Source organism: Alnus glutinosa, chromosome 11, assembly GCF_958979055.1.
Source record: "Alnus glutinosa chromosome 11, dhAlnGlut1.1, whole genome shotgun sequence".
In the NCBI taxonomy this organism is placed as follows: Eukaryota; Viridiplantae; Streptophyta; class Magnoliopsida; order Fagales; family Betulaceae; genus Alnus; species Alnus glutinosa.
Genome location: NC_084896.1, coordinates 6,296,032 through 6,320,386, shown reverse-complemented (window position 1 = coordinate 6,320,386; position 24,355 = coordinate 6,296,032). Strand labels below are relative to the sequence as shown.

The following is a 24,355-nucleotide window of genomic DNA, read 5'->3' as shown; positions in this document are numbered from 1 at the left end:
GCAATGAAACAATGTATTATTAAAATTTAGGTTGAACAATGTTTGCCAAGTGACACTATTGCTTCACTCCTCTAAGCATTGTGTTATGAAAAAAAAAATAAAAAAAATAAAAAATAAAAAAATCCCCTGGTAAAATTTTTAATGAACTTTCTGATTTTTTTTCTATTTTTTTTTTTCAATTTACATCAAAATTAATTTGGTATTTTTTTGTGTAAAAGGGAACATTGCAACTCCATTAATAATTTGAAAGGAACATTGCACAGATTGAAAGTTTGTGAAGAATATTACAAATTATTTAATAATTAGAGGGAAGTAAATGTACTTGCCCCTAATTTTAATGTATATCTTACTATACTAAAAAAGAAAAAAGAAAAAGAAAAAGAATCATACAGTTTTAAAGTTATTAAATTCACATAGTTATTAGTAAAGGCTGAGACAGGTCTTCTACAACCAATTCTCTATTTGCTATTTATTATTTCGGAAATATAATAAAATGGAGTAAGTATTTTACATTTATAGTCAAGAAGAGCAAAGAGGAGTCACCCAAATAATGTGATTAGGAAAACACTTATGGAGTTTTTTTTTTTTTTTTTTTTTTTTTTTTTTTTTTTCTTTTTTTTTTTTTCTTTTTTCTTTTTGGACATCCATAAGGAGTTTTAATTAATCATTAAAATTTAAAAGTTACGGTAAATTTTCTTTTTCTTTTTTCACTTAATCTAAAAAAATGAACTTAATGTCTGTTTGAATCTACGATTTCAAAAAATACGATTTTAAAATGTGCGATTTGAAAATATGATGTTTAAAAACTCAGTTAAACGTTTGGTAAAATTGCAATTTGACCTTTAAATTCATAATTTAGCCTTTTAAAATTGGGTGTTTTCAAAAAAGCACGTCTTCAACATTTTTTGAGTGGTCATGTGTTACATGAATGATTTGTCAAAGACGGAATAAGATAGATTTTAGGTCCTGTTGAGAAAACCTAAACCTTCGAATATGAGGGAGCCTAGACTTTTTCAAACATAGGATTTTGTGATTAATTCTGTTTTTTTTATTTTTTATTTATTAATCACTCACGCCCATAAATAAGAGAATTACAAAAAACATAGAACAAGAGATGAACTCTGACCTTTACTCTAAGATAAATCTCTAATACAAATAAACTACTCGAAAATAACTCTTACTCTAACTTTGAGATAAACTCCTATAAAGAACAATAGAAACCTACTACTAATGACTTATGCACCATAGTGCTACAAGTAATTAAAAGACTAACTCAAATAGATAACTATCATTATTTAACATAATTATACTATAATATGACTACTAACTTATCCCCATACTACTTTCATAACATAATGAGTTATTATTATTATTTTTATTTTATAGGCAAGTGGTCACGGATCACTAAATTAACGTAAGCGGAGTGACTATTCAATTAGAAAAATAAATAACTTTTATTGAAAATTGAAGAATGTGGAATGAAATAACCTTGATATTAGAATATATGATAATCATTCCTATTACTTGTAGTAATTTTCTCATGAACTATGAAAACGATTATTCAAAGGCTATTTCATTCCATATTTTTTAATTTTCAATAAAATAATTTAATCATTCCGCATTCCAAACGTAACCTTAGGGTTGCCCTAGTGATCCCTAACTGTGGTTTTATAAAAGACAATTAGTAATGACATGCAAGTGTAGTAATATAAATAAAACTATAGGCGAAAACTTTTTATTTTCTAGGAAAAAAACTACTCTACTAATTCATGGAGTTTGATGTTTTATCAAATCATTCCTTGTGATGGGTTCATTGCTACAAGTGTGGAGAGCTCCCTCTCATGGAGTTGTAAAAGTAAATTGGAATGCAAGAGTAGGCAAAGTTAACAAACAAATGAGTGTTTACATAATAGTTAGAGACTTTGAAGGTTTAGTATTAGCAATCATGTGTTCATCTAAGCCTTTTATTATGAATTTGGGGTTGCAACATATTATTCTCTAAGGAGATGCTAATATGCTATACATAGTTCAAGCTTTGAATGCCAAAGGATGAAAGAGTAAATGGGATCAATTGATTGAACTATTGAAGATACAAGGGTCTTTTGTAGATGGTGTGCAAAAATGCACATTAAAAGAGAGGGAAAGTATCCAACTCACAACCTAGCAAATCAGCCCGTGCAACAATTGATTGATCAAGTTTGGATGAAGAATTTTTTTTCCTTAATTAAATTCGCAAGAATGTACGAGTAGAACAATATGTTTGTTTGAATTTTTTGAATGAAATTTCCTGATTGAATTTTTTTTTTTTTTTTACAAAAAAAACCTCTATATGGTTCAAAACTGATCAAATCGATCCTTAAAAGTTTAATTCGTTATCAAATCACTCATTCCGTTTTACTTTCATTATTTTCCCCAAGGAAATGCCGTGCCATATCTAATAGTTTTGCAATGCGTGTATACATTGTACAGTCAGCCTCACCAAGTATATACATCCCAAGGTGGATGTTATGTTAATGACACGTCACTACAAAAAGTCATACCACAAAATGCCACGTCATCAACTAAATCTGGTTATTTCAAGAGCAACAATATTGCCTTAATAATCTTGGAATTAGAGTCATTTCTCTTGGTTGGTACATTTTTTTCAAATAAAAAACAAAAATTACTCCAAAATGATTAACAGACAAATAGAAAGTTGTAGTCTCAAAGTTGTTAAGGTGACAATTTTCATGGTAGATGATGAAGTATCCTTGGCCAGAACGGTGTTGCCAAAAACTTTAATAAAGATGATGATGATTTTTTTTATTTTTTTATTTTATTTATTTTGGTTTTCACTTTATTATCCTACGAAAAAATAATAAAGTCTATAAATAAGTTTAGATCACTATTTCTTTGGTTGTCCATTTCTTTTTCTTTCATTTTTAAATTATTGAGATCTATGCGGCCATGAGCGGTTGACTGTGATTTATCTATTTTTTTATTTTTTATTTTTATTAATTTTTTAACATTGTAGTAAAACCATTTTAACCTATATAGTGAAATAACATCCTCATATGTTAATATAATGTTTAAATAATACTTAAATGTTTATCATAGTAAAAAATAGTGACATATATGAGTAGTAGGTGATGTGTCACATGTGCCTAGATGGATAAGAATGACTAATACTCACTTTAAGAGCCAAATGTTCAAGTAATTATAACCTTTTTTTTTTTTTTTTTTTTTTTTTTTTTTTTTTTCTTTTTCTTTTTTTTAATATATATATATATATATATATATATATAGTTTTTTTTGGCTTTTATCAAAGCATCTCCCATAAAAGTCACAAGTCTCATCCTCCTTCCTAAAACAGAGCAAAACAGAGCAAAAGAAACAATGGAGCTCAGTTGCAGAACTATGCTGTACCTCATTTCTACGCTATTATTGTTCCTCTCATTATCATCATCAACAGCAACAGCAGAATCAGACCCATCATCATCGTCGTCGTCAATTATATCAAGATTCCAACAGTACCTCCGAATCAACACGGCCCAGCCGAGCCCCCAGTACGCTGAATCTGCCGATTTCATCCTCTCCCAAGCCAAGTCCCTCTCGCTCGAGGCCCAGACGCTGGAGTTCGTGGAGGGCAAGCCTCTGATTCTCCTCAAGTGGCCCGGCTCCGATCCCAGCCTCCGCTCAATCCTTCTCAACTCTCACACCGACGTTGTTGCGGCCGAGCACGACAAGTGGTCGCACCCTCCCTTCAGTGCCCACCTCGACCGGGACGGCAACATCTACGCCAGAGGGTCCCAGGACATGAAGTGCGTTGGCATGCAGTACCTCGAGGCCATTCGCAAGTTGAAGGCTTCTGGGTTCCAGCCCCTTCGCTCTGTCTACCTGTCCTTTGTGCCGGACGAGGAGATTGGTGGCCACGATGGTACCGAGAAGTTCGTGGATTCCGATGTTTTCAACAGTTTGAATGTGGGCATTTTACTCGACGAAGGTAACTGGTTTTTAGTACTATTTAGTGTTGTTTAAGGTTTACCGTCCAAGATGGTTGTTTTGTTGTACTCTGTTTTAAGTATTAGTGTAATTTTGGGAACAGGGTTGGCTTCAACGAATGAGAACTACAGGGCGTTTTATGCGGAAAGGGGTCCGTGGTGGCTGGTGATTAAGGCTACTGGGCAGCCAGGCCATGGGTCGAGGTTGTATGACAATACGGCTATGGAGAATCTGCTGAAAAGCATTGAGAGTGTGAGGAGGTTCCGAGCTTCGCAGTTGGATTTGGTGAAGGCAGGTTTAAAGGCCGAGGGGGAGGTTGTTTCGGTTAATTTGGCGTTCTTGAAGGCGGGCACGCCGACTCCAACTGTAAGTTAGACTCAATTTTGGAGCTTATTTGTTGATGAATTGAGTGTCATTTTAAGTAATGTACATAAATACGAGCTATTTGATACCCGAATTGCTAACAATTGAGGGAGCAAATGTGAGAGCCTCTTTATGGGGCCATCTACCAGAACAGGTTTTGGGCGCCATCTTGTTGGGACATGTAAATTCCATAAAAGCTCTTTCAAATTGCTAGCAATTTGGACAACATATTTGTTGGAGACCCGGTGACTGGGAAGTTACACCAATCATTAGAGGTCTAACCTACAACAGACTAGTACAATTGGTGACTTGGGTGTGTTTGGTAAAAATTGTTGAAGTGATTTTTTTTTTAAATAGTTGTAAAAAGTGATTGATGTGATATAAAGTAAAAAGAAATTATGAATTTTTTGTAAGGAAAAGTGAAAAAATTTTATTTTGTAGTGGGTTTTTTTATTTAGAAAGTTATTAATGTGATATAAAAGAAGTGAAAAAGTTGGAATGTTTTAAAATTGACTATTTTTTTGAGAAAAGTAGGAGGGTGGGGAAAGGGGTCACCAAACATAGCCAATTATTGATGGGAGGTGTTACAAGAAAACCCTAAAGCAAGTGTGAGGCTTTGGAGAAGACATGCCCATGATGAGGTGTAGGGCCGTAGGCCTCAAGTCATAAGGCTTAATCCTCATTTGACAAGCACCTAATTCTCACAAATTTACAAAATTTCTTGTTGGAATTATATTTTATGTAAAAGGTTTAGAATAGTGGCCAATGAACTCTAGCTCAAATAGCAATTTCTCCCTCTCATAAGAACGAATGAAGGGTAAGGTATTGAGACTCACTGAATGCATGTGTAAGTTACCAATTAAAGAATAGTGAGTGAACCTATTTGTTACCTCTTACTCTTGTCATCATCACAATGATATATGTTCTTGACAATTTAAAACATGCAAGTTTCTCCCTTGTGTATCAGGGTTTCGTCATGAATGTGCAGCCATCTGAAGCACAAGCAGGTTTTGATATTCGAGTGCCACCAACTGCCAATCCAGAACCTCTGGAGAGACGAATCGCTGAAGAATGGGCACCTGCTTCACGTAATATGACATTCGAGGTAATGACCAACTTTTTCTTAACTGTATTAGCATAACAAGGAAGAGACATTTTCTAGGTTATTGCTGTAAGCTTAAAAAATTTCTGTATAAGATTGTGGGAAACCAATTAGTTTTTAAGAGTGTGCTTAAACACTGCAAAAGGAGGATATGTACTCTGTAAGATTAAGATTAGGGATACTTACCATGCAATATGGGGTAGAACCTACTTAAGACAAAAATGGTGTGAATTGTGAAGGAGGATAATCTTCAGACCATGGTGGATGCTTCAATCAAACAAGGACAAAGCCACTTTAGTTACCCATGGAATGTGGTGGAACACTTGCAGCTGTTGCCTTGTGACGTTGTCACTGGTGCTTTTTGTTGGGTATTCTGTAGATGTTAAACTGCATTTAGTTGCTGGCTTTCTTTTGTATGTTTGTACTGCTTGATATACGTGTGCAGTATAGAATAAAATAAGTTTAGGGATGGCTCCATCAGGTCCACTTTAACATGGGAAGTCCTATTTCTACATTTGTTGAAAGCATTGTGTCTGGAAGTACGGACTATCATGATTGTGGAACTTCTTTTACTTAATTTGTTCAGAGCAGAATCATAGTCTTATTGAGATCAACATGATAACAGAGGGTCAATACTTTAGGAATCTGGGTTCTCTTGGGGGACAAAAATGTTCCTTTATTGTTATTGTTGTTGTTGCTGTGCTATGATTATTTCTCCCGGTGTCACTTTCTCTAATTGTTTGTAGCTTGGGCAGTTTAAGCAGAAGGTTTCTGTGCGTGATAAGTTTGGGAAGCCAATGCTCACCGCCACTGACAGTTCTAACCCCTGGTGGACCTTACTAGAAGAAGCTGTCAGAAAAGCTAATGGCAAACTTGGTAAGCCAGAAATCTTTCCTGCCGCAACAGATGCTCACTACTATCGCTTACATGGCTTGCCAGCAATAGGCTTCTCTCCTATGGCAAACACTCCTATTCTCCTCCATGATCATAACGAGGTGACTGTCTTATTCAACGTCCTTGTGTGGAATGAATACATGCTGTTTACCGCATGTTTACATGGGCCGTGAGTTAAAATCCGTTGTGTGATCGTATGAACATTGTTTTGTGTGTGTGAGCATTCCACATGTGAGCCTGCATAATCTGAACTAATCCAAGTTGATGCAGGCCCCAGGCTGCAGATATAATGTTTTAGCAGAAAACCCAACGAACTCAACACCAGTGACAAAAAGAAATCTAATGTATTGGGAAAAAGATTGAGAGAACAATGAAAAGAGGTTCCAACTCTTGATATAATAGCTTGCTGTCCAATGATACAGCCAGGTTCTTAGTCAATAGACACCCTATAAGGAATGAGGTGTCAGCCTTTTTATACAGAAACTCAAAGCTTAGTTAATACTCTAGGAACAGCCTCTTGAGATCCCTAGACTTAAGAACGACTATGGAGATCAGACTCCTATTTTTAGATACTCAAAAGATAACAGACACATTAATTACACTCTCAAGGAAGACCAATATGATTTCCCTGGATTTCTCTCTTTGACCCATTTATTACTTGGACAGCAGACATTGATTTTATTTAATTCCTTTCTGAATGACTTTTGACCTGCCAAGGACTGATTTCGTAGTTCCAGCAACAATTGTTAAGCTTGCTGCATCACAATTTCTTAATGTTCAAGATTTGCTTGTTTAGTTTTTAACAAAACAGAAGCGAAGCGAAGCTTATGCTTATCTCTGACCTAGATTACATATTTAAGCTTGGTTCCTTAATCTTTCAATCTGCTACTGATGACTATCATATTTTCCATCCTGTTGCAGTTTCTAAACCAAGATGAGTACTTGAAAGGAATTGATGTCTATGTGTCAATAATCAAAGCTTATGCATCTTATGTTGAACATACAAGAAAGGAGGGCTCCAGAGATGAGTTATAACGGAGCGGGGGGATACTCTCCATCTTATGTTGAACATACAATTTGTAATGACTTGCAAGTGTAGTAATATAAAGAGAAAACTTCACAGTAGGATACCGAACTATAGGCCGTTTTGACGGAAGGGTATCGAACTATCATTTCTCTCAAACGGGTTATTAAACTATCAAAAACCATCACATAAGGGTATTCCGTCAGGATTTGGAGTTAAATCCGGACGGAAGTTGAGTCACATGCTATGCACGTGATTTTTATAAGCAGAACTTCCCATTATGCCCCTCAAGAAACCACTCGAGTTGCAGACCCAACCAGTTTATTCTTTGCAATTAATACCCGTTATGCCCCTCTTACCAGATCGCATGTCAATCTTGGTCACCAGCTCAGCAAACTTCACGGCAATGTGGCAGGTGTGGCAGTCGAGCACTGGAGCATAATCACACCATGAATGATGTCAAGGACAACATTTTTCACGAACAGACGGGTGTCCTGGACAACGACTGGTATCTGATCTTTGCTGGAAAGCAACTTGAGGATAAAGGAAGAAGCCCTATTAGAGATGTCTAGTGCCTCGTTCCCGATATTTGTTAGTCTATGGATTGGGGAGACCTTTAGGTTTTTTGTACAACAATGTAAAAGCATCTGTGATTTCAAGAACGAGTTTTCTTTAAGAGTGGGTTTTCCTCTTTGATGGCTGGACATTGTTAGAACAGATTCTGGTTTGGTTACTTGCTGAACTGGAAGCCCGCCTTTAACTGACCTGCAAAAGAGAAAAACTGCGTTGGGGAAAGCCCGACAATTCCATTCCGATGCTGAAGTTAATGTTATCTCAAGCGTTTTTTTTCTTATATCATCACCGAGAGCAATCGAATCCATACCTATGTAGTTGTGAGGTATTTATAAATAGAGTATTAAAAGTAGTCCAGTTTTTCATTGAATCACGTGTCGGGTCTAGAGCACTTGTCGACTATCCAGATCGTGGGATTGTGGTACATGTTTCACGATTATTGCGGAGTCCATCTTCAACTGGCTCTAGATCGTGGGATTGTGGTACATGTTGTACGATCATTGCGGAGTTGGTCTTCAATCGACTTTAAATCGTGGGAAGCACCTTCCACGATAATTGCTATTGTACGGATCATGGGATATCCAGATATCCTTCATGATCCTATCAAGGTCAGTTAAAAAACCGACCTTAACGCACACACAGAGTCGGCATTTTACCAACCCTGGGTAAGACGGTTTCGGTAAGGCATCATCATGGCCTGCTTGGGCCTTTCTACTGATGGGCCCAATAGATCCAGCTTCGGTAGTTTGTCGCTGGTTTTGATGGGCCAAAATCTCGGACCATTTGGCGAGTCGGGATTATTTCCCAACAGACATTTTATTCAATGGAAAAAGGCTTGAAGACTACCGTGATTTAGTAAGTTATGGTGTCCGGAAGGATTCCACTATTGACATTGTCCTTTTGCCTATTGTGATTTGTGAATCATTCAGGTAGCTGATATTTGGAAAACTATACCAAACTGTACCCCCTTTCGTGTTTTGAAGACTATGATCTAGTAGAAACCACAAGCGCCTCCAAATGAAATATACTTTGGAGTAGCATTGCAGAATGACCTTACCACCGTCGCCGCACCACCAGAAAAATAAAAGCACCAGACTGCACCAAATCCAGGGACCAGAAAACTTGAGGCACCCAGGCATGTTCCAACACAATTTGTCTCTGTTCAACTCTGTTTTTAAGTTCTAAAACAGAGGATTTGGATCTCTGCTCTCATGAGCCATTTAATCAACTTCTTTGTTGTAGCTTTATGTGCTCTCTGCTCTCATGGCCATTAACGAACACGAAAAACAGGAAGATATTGATTTAGTAGATCCTCCTCCTCCGAAGAACAGGAAGATATTGATGTCGAGCCTAACGAACACGAAGACCCATTTCAATGTAAGCTTCTTTTTGCCTGTTTCTTTTAGGTTTTCCATTAACTTATATGCCAATAAAAAAAAAAAAAAAATTCTTTATTTATTTTTCAATTTGTGATTTGGAATGATTTAACCGTACTGTGTTTTCTTCGTGTACATTCACCCCGTATGTATTTTTTTTTTTCACTCGCTATTTTGGTTTCCAAGATAATTGACGAACACAAAGGGAAATGAGACTTTGAATATTGTTTTTAGTTTCTTGGTGCAGAAATTCTGGAATTCATGATTTTTTTTATTTTTTTTCCTTTTTGGTTTCTTTCCCTTCATACTAGACAGAACACTGGCGTTCGTGCGTAACTAATTCAGAATAAAAATGCTGCTTTGGGTCATGGAGTAAGGTGTTGCAGTGTCTGAACCACGAGGGTCTTCAGGCGTGTGGCCATGGGAAGCTACCGAAAGAAATCTAAAACCTAAAAGAAATAACATGCGGAATAATAAAATAAGAGAGACAAGAGATTTTATGTGGTTCGGTCTATGACTTACGTCCATAGAATAAAGCTTAAAAGACTACATTGTTGCTCTTATTACTTGATTAATTTACAATACAAATGATCCCTATTTATAGAAATATAGAGAAACATAAAATGGTATGTAGAGAGAATATAATTAAATCAGAATTGAATGTATAATTAATTATAATTAATGAGGATTATATCAAATCCTCTAATATATGGAGAGTACCGTAATATACTGTATCAATATATTTTCTAACGGCTACGGTATCGAAGCCAGTGTTGAAGGAGCGGTTCAAGAACTTCAACGCCATGTTCAACGAGATTCACAAGACCCAGATCAGTAGGTGGTCAGCGACGAGCAGCTTCAGTCGGAGCTCCAGGTTTCGATCTCGGTGAAGATGATTCTGGCTTATTGGCCTTTCTTAGGGAGGTTCCAGCAATACTTGGCTCCGGGTAGACAATCGGAGAAGTAAATCAAATACTAGCCAGATGATATTGAGACTTTGATTGATGAACTGTTTGATGGAAATCCAACGACGACTATGTCAAGGAGGAGACCCAGACCACGTTTTAGACGGAACAGTTCCAGTTAGCCATGCACGTGTCGTTCTGTGAGAATACCAAATGTGGCATTGTTTTTGTTTTTAATTTTTTAGAGGGACATAATGGAAAGTTTTGCTTATAAAATTTATGTGCATAGCACGTGACTTGACTTTCGTTAGGATTTAACATCGAATCATGACGGAATACTCTTATATGAGGATTTTTGATAGTTTAATACTCCGGTCCGAGAGAAATGATAGTTCGATACATTTCTTTCAAAACGGCCGATAATTCGGTATATTTCTGTAAAGTTCTCCCTAATATAAATAAAACTATAGGCGAAACTTTTTCTTTTCTAGGACAAAACTACTCTACTAATTCATGGAGTTTGATATTTTATTTATTTTTTAACATTGTAGTAAAAGCATTTTAATCTATATAATGAAATAACATTCTCATATGTTAAGATAATGTTTAAATAATACTTAAATGCTTTTTTTTTTTTTTTTGAACAGAACTGGAACTTTCATTAATAATTTAAAACCAAGCCCGAAGGCAAACATCCAGTCCAAAAGTTACAAATAACGGCCGTAGGCCTGAGGTAGTGACTAGAGATACAGAATCCCTAACCACTAAACTATGAACAAATCCTAGCTTAAAGCAGCTACCTAAGCAACGAACTAAAATTACATGAACATACAATTGGGTCCTCTCTATACACTAAAGCACAAACCAACTAAAAAGAGAGAGCCTGGTCTAGCTAACAAGCCACCTAAAATGCCCAAGTAATTTACAGCCCATTACAAAGGTAAACTGTGAAAAGACAAGAATATACTCAATGAAAAAAAGCACAAATCACATAAGCCCAGAAGCTGCCGGAGGAAGAAATCGTCGGGTCACCGGCCCGTGTAGCACACGCGCCACCCCGAACCTCCCCTGCTGCCGTTGGACACCCCACCAACACGAAACCCCCCCCAAAAACCAGTCGGAAAAAAGGAGTGTGGCTCTCACACCCGCAGGTCACCCATGGCGCGTGAGGACCACGTTCCGCGCGTGGAGGCTCAAACACCGCCGGTGGTTGAGGAGGCGGCTTCATAAGCGGACGGCGAACACAACAGAGCAGGTCGTGACGCAAGGTCTTCGGCGAAACGTAGTAGATCTATCTTGGTAGAAACCGGAAACACATGCAAAACAGCTCTAGCCTTCCGATCTGCTAAAAAGAGAAAGAAAAAACGAAAGCAAAGCAAGAAAAACAAACTCCATAGCTCTAAGGCTAGGAGAATCACCGCCACCACCGGAACAGTCCGGGGGGAACAAAAGCTCCACAACCCTAGTGGTTGGGAGAAAACTAACCCCACTGGAACAACCAGGGGGTAACAAAAACCACCCTGGCTCATGAGGAGCCAGAGGTAAAAGTTTTTATAATAGTAAAAAATAGTGACATATATGAGTCGTAGGTAATATGTGTCACATGTGCCTAGATGGATAAGAAAAGCCACCATGTGACTAATACTCACTTGAAGGGCCAAATGTTTGAGTACATATTACTTTTTTTTTTAATATATATATATATACTCACATGAAGAGCCAAATGTTTGTGTATATAATTGGTTTTTGTTAGTAAGTTAAACCTAATTCCTTCAATTTATAGTTTTTCTTTTTTAAATTGAATTTAGATAGTTTATTGAAAATGATCGGTTTGAACAGTAAATACTGTAAATTGCCTAGATTCATTAAGCCTTGTATGGTACAAGTATTAAAAAGCAAAATAAGGAAAATAATAATAATAATAATGAGTAAAATGATTATTAGGGAAGAACTTTCCGACTCTTGATTGTAACATTTTAAATTTGGAATACTCGAATTAAACCTTTGAATATTCTCTAAATGTATATATTGCAAGAAAAGAAAAATGAATGAAAAAAATAAAAGCAATAGCAAAAATAATAAAATGGAGGAAAGAGATCGAGATAAGAGATTTTACGTGGTTCGCTTTATGACCTATATCCATCAGGTAAAGCCCAAAGGGCTACATTGTTGCTTATTGCTTGATTATTTTACAAACATAATACTTCTATTTATAGGAGAATTGAGATAGGTAAGAATGATAATCAAATTTGATTGATTTAATTATATCAAATCTAATTACAATCAACCTTAAAAAGGGAAGTAACGTACAATATCAATATAATATATTTCCGATATTTCAATATATAGGAAATATATTCTCTAATATCCTGGAAATATACTCTTGGAAATATATTCTTTAACATCCCCCGCAAACGCAAGGTGGAAGAATCTGAAATATTGAGTTTGATTTTTCTTTTCTCTTTGAAGATGGCTGGAAGCGATGAAGAATGGAAACTTGTTGGAGATGGCGGTGACTAGAGTTAGGCCTTTAACAACAATAGGCTAAGAATCTTCAAAATATGGCTAACGATGGGCTAAAAAGAGAGCCAACTGTAGGCTGAAGGAGCCTGAGTAACGAGGTTTTAGGTAATACCTCCAACGCCAAACACATAATGGGCAAAAAAAAAAGAGCCAACTGTGAGCTGAAATAAGCATGGATTTTAAGTAATACCTTAAATGTCAAAAAATGGTCAACTTGGCCTCTTTTAATATATATATTTTCTTTTTCTTTTTCTACTTCTTCTTCCTTTCTTCTTCTTTTTTTGTTGGGTCGGGTATAACCCAAAACGAATAAACTCTTATTCTTCTTTGTTGGTACAGTTTCCGGTATGGTGACGTGTCGCTTAAGGATTCGCTGCTACCGAACACTTTGACCCTACAAAAAGGAACAAACAACTCGTCGGGGGTGCCGACCACGCCCACTCCGATGCCTAAGTCAGTCTAAAAAGTTTTCTGTAGAGAACTTCTTAATCTTAATCTCAAGAGCTTAGAGAATTCGTGTCTTTATACCTGGTGTGACGGTCTTTATTTATAGGCCGGACCCTCTTGACATTGAGTTGGATTAGGAGTTTGAGTCCTAGCCTGGTTTGAGTTTTAATCATATCTTCTGGGAATTTGAATAGGAGTGTTGAATCCGCAGTTGATCGCGTTTGTACTTCTTTAAATTCGATTCCATGTCAATAACCATCTTATCCCATAAATCATGGATCTGTAGTTTATCCCTGATCTCCTGGGATTCTATCCTTATCGAATTCTGAGACGGGTGTGGCGCATGGCACCTTCTTAGGAGACTGTAGCACATTTCAGCTGACCTCCGAGGTGATGATATCCGAGACGTTTCCGCTTTTACCTGGAGATCTCGGGATATATCCGCACCATAACGGGGTTGTGTAAGTCCGAGATGTTTATACTCTGAGATGTTGACTCATCCAATGGATATCACCCCGAGAAGATACCGCACCGACTCGATATCATACCGAGGTGTTATTACTCCGAGGCACAAATATCCGAGATATGTTCACTCCATCTTGGCTGGGAGATCTCGGGATATTTTACATACCGTAACCTGGAATGTTAAGACCGAGACATCGTCATATCTCCGAGATGTCTTCGGACCTAAACGACCTTCCCTTCACTGGATAGAACCATGCGGAACAAGTAGCCGAGACATAACTCCGAGATGTCATTGGATCCACGTGTCTCTAGGGTTGATTTTATCCCTAACAGTTACCCCCCTAATTCTCTAATTTCAGAAATAAACGGAAATAAGAGAATTACTTTCCGGCTGCCAGTCTGTATCTGATGTTTGCGCAGGGCGCGTCTTTTCAACAGTTCAAATTTTGAATTTGACCGCTTCTTTTCCCAACGTCGACGTCATCTCTGCACAGCCGCCTTTTTGTCATCATTAAATGGTATCGTCGAGGCAGCGTATTTAATGCTGAATTTACGGAAGGCGCGCCTTTTCACCTTCGGAAATTTTGAATCGACAGCGCCCTTTGGCATTTCGGACACGTGGTAGTGGAGGCGTTTAAAGTTGGGATTTTGTACTGTTCACTCACTGATACTTCTTTTTCTCGATACTCCATTGTCGTCTTCCTCCCCAAACTTTTCCTTTCTCTGTATTTTTCTGTTTCTGCCTTTCTTCTTTCTTCCATGGCTCCCAAGAAAGCTGTCTCAGCCTCGTCTCGGGCTCGGACAAAGAGACCCGACGGCTCTGTGGATCTTTCTCCTTTGGAGAGCAGGGTCGATTCCATCATCTTCGCGAAGCATGAGGGTGTCCTTCGCTCGAACTATGAAATTTCTCCAACTGTGAAGATGTTCTATCAGGCGCCTGGAGCTCGGTCCATTAATGGCGGCAATATTACCCTTTATGAGAGGATGTTTCTCGCTGGGTTCCGATTACCGTTTCCGGAGATTGCTCGAGACTTCGTTCTTTTTCTGATGATCGCGCCCAGTCAGATAATGCCAAATGCTTGGCGGTACCTGTTCGCCTCTTACATCCTATGGAGGCTTGTGTTGAAGAAGGAGATGAACATCCTGCAATTCTTCAACATCTATAGGCCGAGGCAGACTGCAGAGGGAATGATTGAACTCTGCAGCCGTCACCCGCCTGTTTTCATCAAGCTCAAGAGTGGGCTGACGAACAACAAGTTCTGGGAGATGCAGTTTTTCAGAGTTTCCGGGGAGTGGGAATGCCCCGAAGGTACTCTCCTTCCTGAAGATCGTATGATGCCTCGGACTTGGCAGTTGTTGCGACCTGACCGAAGTGACCCCCCTTCGCTCACTGTATCCGAACTGGAGGATGTTAAGGAGATAAGTGGGTGGTCCGCTGCCAGAGTCAAGGCCGACAAGTTTGAAGAAGTCGATTTTGACAATCTCGTCACCGAGGAGAATATGAGGCAGTTTCTCGGATATGACATTCCGAGAGACAAACAGTTAATCACCAAGAGGGGAGCTGTCAAGAAGAGGAATGAAGCCCCTCCATCCCCGAGACCTACGACTAAGAAGAGGTCACCTGAGGAAGTTCTCGGGGATGTTCCTGCACAAAAGAAACAGAAGATTCCTTTGGCCGCTTCGGGTGCGAGGAGAACTCCTCCTTCGGCTCCATCACCTAGGGTAAGCGTTGAAGAGGGGTCTGCCAGCTTTCGGGGTTTCATTCCCGAGGCTAGTCCTGCTCCTTCCTTTGTTCCACGGGATGAGTCTGGCTCCGAGGCTTCGTTCCATGGTGAACAATGTGCGGTACCTGAGAGGTCTAGAGAAGGAGAAGGAAATGTACCTGAGGCCCGAGATGTCCCAGTTGCGCGTAGGGTAAAGCATCCGGCCAGGAAACGGAAGCTTACAGGCCAGGACCGAATGGCTCAAAGACTCGCGGACGCTGGGCGATTGTGGGGTAAAGCGGTTATAATACCTTCCGACAAAGAGGAAGTGCGTCAAGAGCCTGTCGCTTCAAGTGGTGACTTTCTCGAAGAGATGGATGAAGAAGTCGGCACCCCCCGAGACGAGCCTTTGGCTGAAGAGTCTGAAGTAGAAGGTACTCCCCGAACTCCTTCTTCGGAACGTCCAGAAACACCACCACCCCCTGAAGAAAATCGTGAAACGGGGTGCTCCACCCCCCAAGTTTCATGTTCTGCGCCTATACAAACCGAGACTCCTACCGGAATGTCCGAGGCTGAGGACGTTGAAGAGCCTTGCCCCTCTCGGGAAGTGATTGATCAGGAGGTGCCGGGATCTGCTCCTGAAACTCAAAGTCCCGGTCAACCCGAAACAACTCCCCATGTTGGAGTGGCTGAGGAGTCTCGGATCGATTCCGAGAACGTTACTCCTGAAGCTGGCGTGCTCCCCGAGACTTCTACTAGGAGCAAGTTTCGTGCTGAGGCCAGCCCAAGCACCGGGGCTGTACCTCAAGTGGGTCCTAGCTCTTCCTCCAGGGTCTCGGCCGGCTTCGAGATTTTGGGCAGGGGTCTTCTGGGTCATCCGATGGAGGCCATAAAGAACTTAATCCCCGAGGGATATCTGGGGAATGCAGGGGCGTCTTCTCCCAAGAAGATCGCCCAAGGCATTCTCATCTCTCATTATCAGGTAAGTTTCTGGAGCTAGGACTTTTTATTCTGTTTGCATCCCGATTCTGACTTTGCTTACTTTTTTCTTGACAGCTTCTTGTGAAGATGACTGCCCTCTGGCAGAAGTGCGAAAATCGTCCTGCGTCTCCGCCCACTCCTTCCCCCGAAGTTCAAGCCCGCATCTCGGGTTTAGAGGATGAAGTTGCGGCGCTAAAGTCTCTTCTTCAGTCCAAGGACGAGGAACTCGCGTCCCGGGACTCAATTATATCCGAGATGCGTTCTGCTAACGCTCGTTTGAGTAACGAAGTGGCGGAGGCCAACGGTCGGTACGCTCGCTCTATTGAAAGTCTTTCTTCCGAGCTGGATCGTGCGGATCAATTGTCTATCCGTTTGTCGGCTGTGCAGAATGAATGCTCCGAGGCGTGCAAGAATGCGTTGAGTGCCGAGGCTGAAAAGGACAAACTCAAAGATGAGGTTGAAAGACTTACAGCCGAGAGGGATAAAGCTCTCAAGGCGCAGGATCACTCGGAGAGTCTCTTGATTCGTCTCAGGGCCAGATATGACGCCGATCGGGCAAAGCTCAAACGTTATCAGAAGCAGTTGAGCTATGCGCCTTATCTTCGGGATCAGAGTTGGGGTCGGGGTTGTCATTGGGGTTTCGAAAATTTTCGAACTTTGGTGACAAATCCTCAATATAAATTTGATCCCGAGACGGTTGATCCGACGTTGGTGGGTTTTCCCGAAGAAGCCATTGATGAGATGGAGGAGTTTGGTAAGGACTTCATGCCCGACGTTCCGAATTGGGGTCTTGACGCGCCAGTTCCCGAAGAAGACCCTCTTGACGATCCTGCCAGCTAGAAGCTGTTTTCTTGAATTTTTATCTTCTCTTTTCTTTACCTGTACATTTTTCTTTGTATAAAACTTAGAATATGATATCTTTTGAATGAAATTTCTACCTTTTGCTTAGGCATTTTCTTTTCTGTTTTCGGTGTCGGACAAACCGAAAAACCTTTTCTGCTCTCGGTGTTTGACAGACCGAGAGACTTTCCTGCTTACCTTAATGAGTTACCCCCCATAACCTTAGTCTGCGACCGCAGGCTAAGTCGTTCGAGGTGGGTAGTCAGGTTGTTGAGCTTTACCTTTCTTCTAATTTCTTTATCTTTGAAGGCTTCAATCTTTCAACATTTGGAGACCTCCAACCGAGAGGTTTTCTTGTCTTAGTGTTCTTTTCATGACCACTTCGGGTTGTCTAAGGAAAGGACGTGGGCAGATTCTTTCCTGGATGCTCTTGTCCTTCCGAAAACCTGCAATCCTGCATTGATAGCCTTTATTGGACTGACCTTTAGGTTTTCCTTGCTCTCGGTTTTGGAAAGACCGAGAGACTTTTCCTGCTCTTGGTGTTGAACAAACCGAGAGACTTTTCCTGCTCTCGGTGTCGAATGACCAAGAGACTTGTCCTGCTCTTGGTGTTGAATGACCAAGAGACTTTTCTTGCTCTCAATTTTGGACAAACCGAGAGGCTTTTCCTGCTCTCGGTTTTGGACAAACCGAGAGACTTTTCCTGCTCTCGGTGCTGAGTGACCGAGAGACTTTTCCTGCTCTCGGTTTTGGACAAACCGAGAGACTTTTCCTGCTCTCGGTGCTGAGTGACCGAGAGACTTTTCCTGCTCTCGGTGCTGAGTGACCGAGAGACTTTTCCTGCTCTTGGTGTTGAATGACCAAGAGACTTTTCTTGCTCTCGGTTTTGGACAAACCGAGAGACTTTTCCTGCTCTCGGTGCTGAGTGACCGAGAGACTTTTCCTGATCTCGGTGCTGAGTGACCGAGAGACTTTTCCTGCTCTTGGTGTTGAATGACCAAGAGACTTTTCTTGCTCTCGATTTTGGACAAACCGAGAGACTTTTCCTGCTCTCGGTACTGAGTGACCGAGAGACTTTTCCTGCTCTTGGTGTTGAACAAACCGAGAGACTTTTCTTGCTCTCGATTTTGGACAAACCGAGAGACTTTTTCTAAGTATATAGATCGGATTGATTCTTGGATTTCTGTGATTGTCAGTAGATACTGGAAATAGACATTCTTTATTGAATATGAAATTGTTTGTAAAAAACTGAAAAGAGAGAACAATGAACTACATGAAATATTTTTTTAGGTGCTCGGCATTCCATGATCTTGGAAGTATCTTTCCGGTCTCGGTCATCAAGCGATAAGCTCCCTTCTGATGGCATCCTATTACCTTGTAGGGGCCTTCCCATCCGGGTCCCATTTTGCCTTCCGTTGGATCTTTCGTCATCAAGCTCACCTTCCTGAGTACCCAATCTCCGATTTGGAACTTTCTGGGCACCACCTGTTTGTTAAAGTACCGAGCCGTTCGATTCTGATATGCCGCCCATGTGACATGAGCGTCGTCTCTTTTCTCCTGCAACAGGTCCAGGTGTACCTTAGCATTCTCGTCGTTGAGTCCTGGATTGTAGTGAGCCACCCGGAAGCTTGGAGATCCTACTTCCACAGGAATCACCGCCTCGGTTCCATATGTAAGTGAGAATGGTGTCTCGCCCGTTGGAGTTCTTCTGGTGGTTCGGTACGACCACAGCACCTCTGGAACGTAATCAACCCATGCTCCTTTCTTCTTATCAAGCTTTTTCTTCAGGATCTTTACCAAGGTCTTGTTTGTCGCCTCTACTTGACCATTCGCCTTTGGGTATTGTACCGAAGCATAATGGTTTCGGATACGGAGCTCCGAACACCACTTCCGAAACGGTTCACAGTCAAACTGCTTCCCATTATCTGTGACGAAAGCATGGGGAATCCCGAACCGGCACACCACTGACTTCCAGAGGAAGGTTATGGCATTCGCAGTGGTTATAGCTGCTAATGCCTCTGCTTCCGCCCATTTAGTAAAGTAGTCTACAGCTACAATCAAGAACTTCCGTCCGCCTTTTCCTACCGGCATCAGACCAACTATATCCACCCCCCATTTTGCAAATGGCCATGGAGAAGTGAGGGGGATGAGCTTCTCGGGACTTGCTTTCATGATTCTTGCGAATCTCTGGCATTTATCACAGGCTTTGACAAGAAGAGCGGAGTCTTTTTTGATCGTGGGCCAATAGTAACCCGCTCGGATGGTTTTTTGCGCCAGCATCCTTCCTCCTGAGTGGTCTCCGCACACTCCTTCATGAATTTCCCTGAGGACATAATTCGACTCGGCCTTGGAGAGGCATTTGAGAAGGGGTTCGGAATATCCCCTTTTGTACAGTGTCTCCCCGAGAAGGCAAAACCGTGCTACTTGTATCTTCACCCTCCGAGCTGCAACCTTATCTTCGGGCAACAGCCCATGTCTAAGGAACTGGATAATGTCCCTAGCCCACTCTGGCTCCTCCGGTGCTGAGTCTACTTCCATAACCTTGGTCCTCGGACCTATTGAAGGCTCGGTCAGAACAATAATTTGCCTTCTTGATGCTTCCATCTCTTCCTCTGTTCCCGACGCGATCTTTGAGAATTCATCAGCTCGAATGTTTTCCTCCCGAGGTATTTTTGTGATGACAAACCTTTCAAAATAGGACTGGAATCTCCGTACTTCTTCCAAATACCTGGCCATTCTATCTTCTTGTGCTTCGAATTGCCCTTGGACTTGGCCTACGACGACCTGAGAGTCACTCCGGATTTCGACATTGATTGCCCCCATCTCTCGGGATAATGCCAATCCCGCTATCACCGCTTCGTACTCAGCTTCATTGTTTGTTGTAACGAAGTCCAGTTTCACAGCAAAACCGAACTCTTGCCCTTCGGGATTCCTGAGGAGGACTCCTACTCCGCTTCTGCTCTGTGTAGAGGAGCCATCTACAAACACAACCCAGGTTGACTCCTTAGGAAGTTCTTCTGCTTCAGGAATGTTACAGAATTCTACCAGGAAATCTGCTAGAGCCTGTCCTTTGATAGCCGTCCGAGGATGAAACTCGATATCAAATTGTCCGAGTTCCACCGCCCAGTTGACTAATCTTCCCGAGAGGTCAGGCTTTTGCAACACCTTCTTCATTGGATACTCGGTTAAAACTCGGATAGCGTGAGCTTGAAAGTATGGCCTCAATCTTCTGGCTGAAATGATTAAAGCGAACGCCAACTTCTCGATCCGAGGGTACCTCCCCTCCGCACCATGAAGTGCTTTGCTTGTAAAGTAGACCGGTTTCTGAACCCCTGAATCTTCTCGGACTAGCACCGAGCTTACTGCTGAGGGAGAGACTGCCAGATAGAGATAGAGAATCTCCCCTTCGGTTGGGCAGCTCAACAGTGGTGGGTTGGCCAGATATTCCTTCAATTTTCCGAAAGCTTCCTCACACTCCTCACTCCATATAAATGCTTTTCGTAAAATTTTAAAGAAGGGAAGGCACTTATCTGTCGACCGTGATATGAAACGGTTCAAGGCCGCAATTCTCCCTGTCAGTCGTTGAAGTTGTTTTGTTGTTCTCGGGGCCTCCATCTCGAGGACAGCTCTGACCTTCTCTGGATTAGCTTCAATGCCCCTTTGTGACACCATAAACCCCAGGAACTTGCCCGAAGAAACTCCGAAAGCGCACTTTGCAGGGTTGAGCTTCATGTTGTATTTTCTTAGAGTCCGAAAAGTTTCTCGGAGGTCTTCTATGTGTTTGTTTGCCCGAACACTCTTAACCAGTAGGTCATCTACGTATGCCTCAACGTTTCGGCCAATTTGACTTTGAAACATCCGGTTCACCAGTCGTTGATATGTGGCTCCAGCATTCTTCAATCCGAAGGGCATCATCTTATAGCAGTAAAGTCCTCGGTCTGTGATGAAAGCAGTTTTCTCCTGGTCTGTTTCTTCCATGCAGATCTGATTGTACCCCGAGAAGGCATCCATGAAGCTCAAGAGCTCATGCCCGGCCGTCGAATCCACCAATAAATCAATCCGAGGCAGGGGAAAGCTATCCTTCGGACATGCTTTATTCAGGTCGGTGAAATCTACGCACATCCTCCACTTCCCGTTAGACTTCTTTACCAGCACTACATTGGCCAGCCACTCGGGATAATCCACCTCTCGGATGAATCCAGCTTTCAGCAACTTCTCTACTTCTTCAGCAACTGCCATGTTTCGTTCGGCAGCAAAAGCTCTTCTTCTCTGCTTCACAGGGCGATAGTTTGGGTCCACATTCAGCTTATGGACTATAACCGAGGGATCAATCCCCGGCATGTCTTCATGGCTCCAGGAAAATACATCTTTGTTGCGCCTCAAGAACGCCACCAAATCTTCCTTCAGGGGTTGAGGGAGTTGTGAGCCTATATGAATTTTGTTTCCCGAGTCGCCTATCTCGAACTCCTCCAAGGCTTCCACAGGCTCCCCCAACGGTGATTGCTATTTTCCATCCTCCTTAGTTTTCTCCCCCCGACCGTGCTGCCTCGGGGTATCTTTCAAGGACAGATTGTAGCATCTCCTAGCCTCCTTTTACCTCTCCAACTCCTTCTTCTGTTGGAAACTTCATGCTGAGATGTGGTGTTGAAGTCACCGCTTTGAAGTCGTTGAGAGCCGTACGTCCTATAATTGCATTGTAGGCCGAGACCTTATCAACTATTAGGAATTTCACCATAATGACTTTTTGCCTTGGATAAGTCCCGACTGTCACAGGTAAATCGATAGAACCGAGAGGCAACACCTTCTCTCCGGCAAAACCCTGTAGCTGGCACGAGACCGGAACCAACTTCTCTACTGGAACACCCATGTGATCGAAAGCTGATTTAAACAGAATATCAGCCGAGCTCCCAGTGTCAATGAGGATCCGCCGGGTCTGATAGTTTGCTATGGTCAAGGTGACCACAAGGGCGTCTGTGTGCGGAAGCGAGACTCCAGCATAATCATCATCAGAAAACCCTATAACCAGAGGGTTATACTTCCGAGACTTTGGGGGCCTCTGGACCGAGTAAACTTCGAAATCATCGAGCTGCCTGGCGTATGCTTTCCGAGCCGAGTTGGACTCGCCTCCTCCTCCGAATCCTCCCGAGATGGTGTGGATGATAGGGATATTGCCTTGCTGTGCCCCCCGAGGCCTGCTTCTACTTCTCTCCCTTCTTTCATCCCTCCGAGGCCGAGGTGCTGGCTCTCGGCTTCTTTCTCTTCTTTCATCTTGTCTCGGTTGATAGTTTCTTCTATTATCCCGATCTTCTTCCCTCCTAGGCCTCGGATAGTGATCTCGCTCCTGTTGATTCCTCTCATTGGCGAGGAATCGGACTAGCTTCCCATTCTCAATGAATTTCTCGATCAACTGCCTCAATGAAACACACTGCTCGGTCAGATGACCGTGTGAATCGTGGAAGGCGCAGTACTTGTGAGCCAAGTACGGAGGGGGATTTCCTTGAATGGGTCTCGGTTTCTGGTAATTCGGATCTTTCTTGAGTTCCATGAGCACCTCGGTGATGGAGGTGTTCAACGGTGTCCACTTATAATCTCCGAAATTTTTCTTCACCTTCTTATATTCTGCGGGACCAGCATCCTGTACGGGCTCAGGATTCTTCTTTTTCTTAGGCTTCTCGGTGGACGGCTGCTGTTGTTGCTGGGAATTACTGAGGAGGGCTCGGAGCGTTTCTTCCTGGTTGATGTACCTGTCCATCTTCACCATAAAGGTTTGAAGATCTTTCGGCGGTTTCAATGCCAATTCCGCCATCAGAGGTCCATCTTTTTTCAAGCCTTGAAAAATTGCACCGTAAATGAAGTCGTCTGGTGCACTCTCTGTGTTCAGCTTCTCCTGGTTGAACCTCCACAGATAGTCTTTTAGAGACTCATTTGGTCCCTGCTGCACAGAGAGTAAGTACCCTCGGGGTTTCCTTCTAGCTCTCCCGGATACGAACTGGGCCAGGAATTTTCGTCCAAGGGTGTCGAAGCAATCAATCGACCTTGGTGCGAGATTCCTGAGCCAGTCTCGGGCTTTTCCTGACAGGGTGAGAGGAAAAGCTCGGCATGCCACAGCATCTGGTGTCTTGTGCAGGGAGACATGGGACCTGAAATTGTCCAGATGCTCCACTGGATCTTCGCTGCCTGAGAAGACAGGAATGTCAGGTACCTTGAATCTTCCAGGTAAGTCGCAGTTGGACACTTCTTCGGTGAATATGGATTCCTTGTGCTGGAAGAGGTTGTCAACAAGGGACTCCTTCCCATCACGCCTCTGGTCAATCGTCTTTGACAGCATATCATATTTCGCGCCCAGATCCTGGACCATCTTCTGCAACCTCCTTTCTGCCTCCGTGGGTGGAACCGGATTGATGGGCTCTCCACGATTCTCGTTCCGCCCGGCTCTCTCTCCATGGTTCTCGTTCCGCCCGGCTCTCTCTTCATGGTTCTCGTTCCGCCCGGCTCTCTCTTCATGGTTCTCGTTCCGCCCGTCATGATTCTCGTTCCGCCCGTTTCTCTCTCCTGAACCTTCGTGGTTTGTTCCATCGGCTACATCATGATTGGGCGGCGGAGTTCGTGCGGCTAGGAGCACAGCGTTCTGAGCCAACAAATCCTCCACATTCTTCTGCGCCTGGGCTAACTGTTGACTCAGTTGGGTTATCCGGGCCTCTGGATCCGCAGATTCTGCTTCTCCACGAGCATCGTCTCGGCTGGTTGGCGGCACTTCGTTTAAGATCGATTTGGAACGTCTCGTCGTCACCATTGCGGATTTGTTTTTTTGTAAGAACAATTGATCGTTCCCACAGACGGCGCCAAACTGTTGGTACAGTTTCCGGTATGGTGACGTGTCGCCTAAGGATTCGCTGCTACCGAACACTTTGACCCTACAAAAAGGAACAAACAACTCGTCGGGGGTGCCGACCACGCCCACTCCGATGCCTAAGTCAGTCTAAAAAGTTTTCTGTAGAGAACTTCTTAATCTTAATCTCAAGAGCTTAGAGAATTCGTGTCTTTATACCTGGTGTGACGGTCTTTATTTATAGGCCGGACCCTCTTGACATTGAGTTGGATTAGGAGTTTGAGTCCTAGCCTGGTTTGAGTTTTAATCATATCTTCTGGGAATTTGAATAGGAGTGTTGAATCCGCAG

At 42.1% G+C, this 24,355-nt stretch overlaps 1 protein-coding gene across 2 annotated transcripts; it reads left to right on the top strand.

Annotated features, from left to right (window-relative positions):
- The first annotated feature begins 3,304 nt into the window (after positions 1-3,304).
- Positions 3,305-8,040, top strand: LOC133881814 (uncharacterized). 2 transcript variants are annotated; one of them, XM_062320855.1, is made up of 5 exons: positions 3,305-3,982; positions 4,085-4,347; positions 5,312-5,449; positions 6,202-6,441; positions 7,262-8,040. In XM_062320855.1, exons 1-5 carry the CDS (start codon positions 3,376-3,378, stop codon positions 7,373-7,375), a joined length of 1,362 nt encoding a protein of 453 aa, XP_062176839.1. In that variant the 5' UTR covers positions 3,305-3,375; the 3' UTR covers positions 7,376-8,040. The 2 variants fall into 2 exon arrangements, with proteins under 2 accessions (XP_062176839.1, XP_062176838.1); XM_062320854.1 differs by having other exon boundaries at positions 6,193-6,441.
- Positions 8,041-24,355: the final 16,315 nt, after the last annotated feature.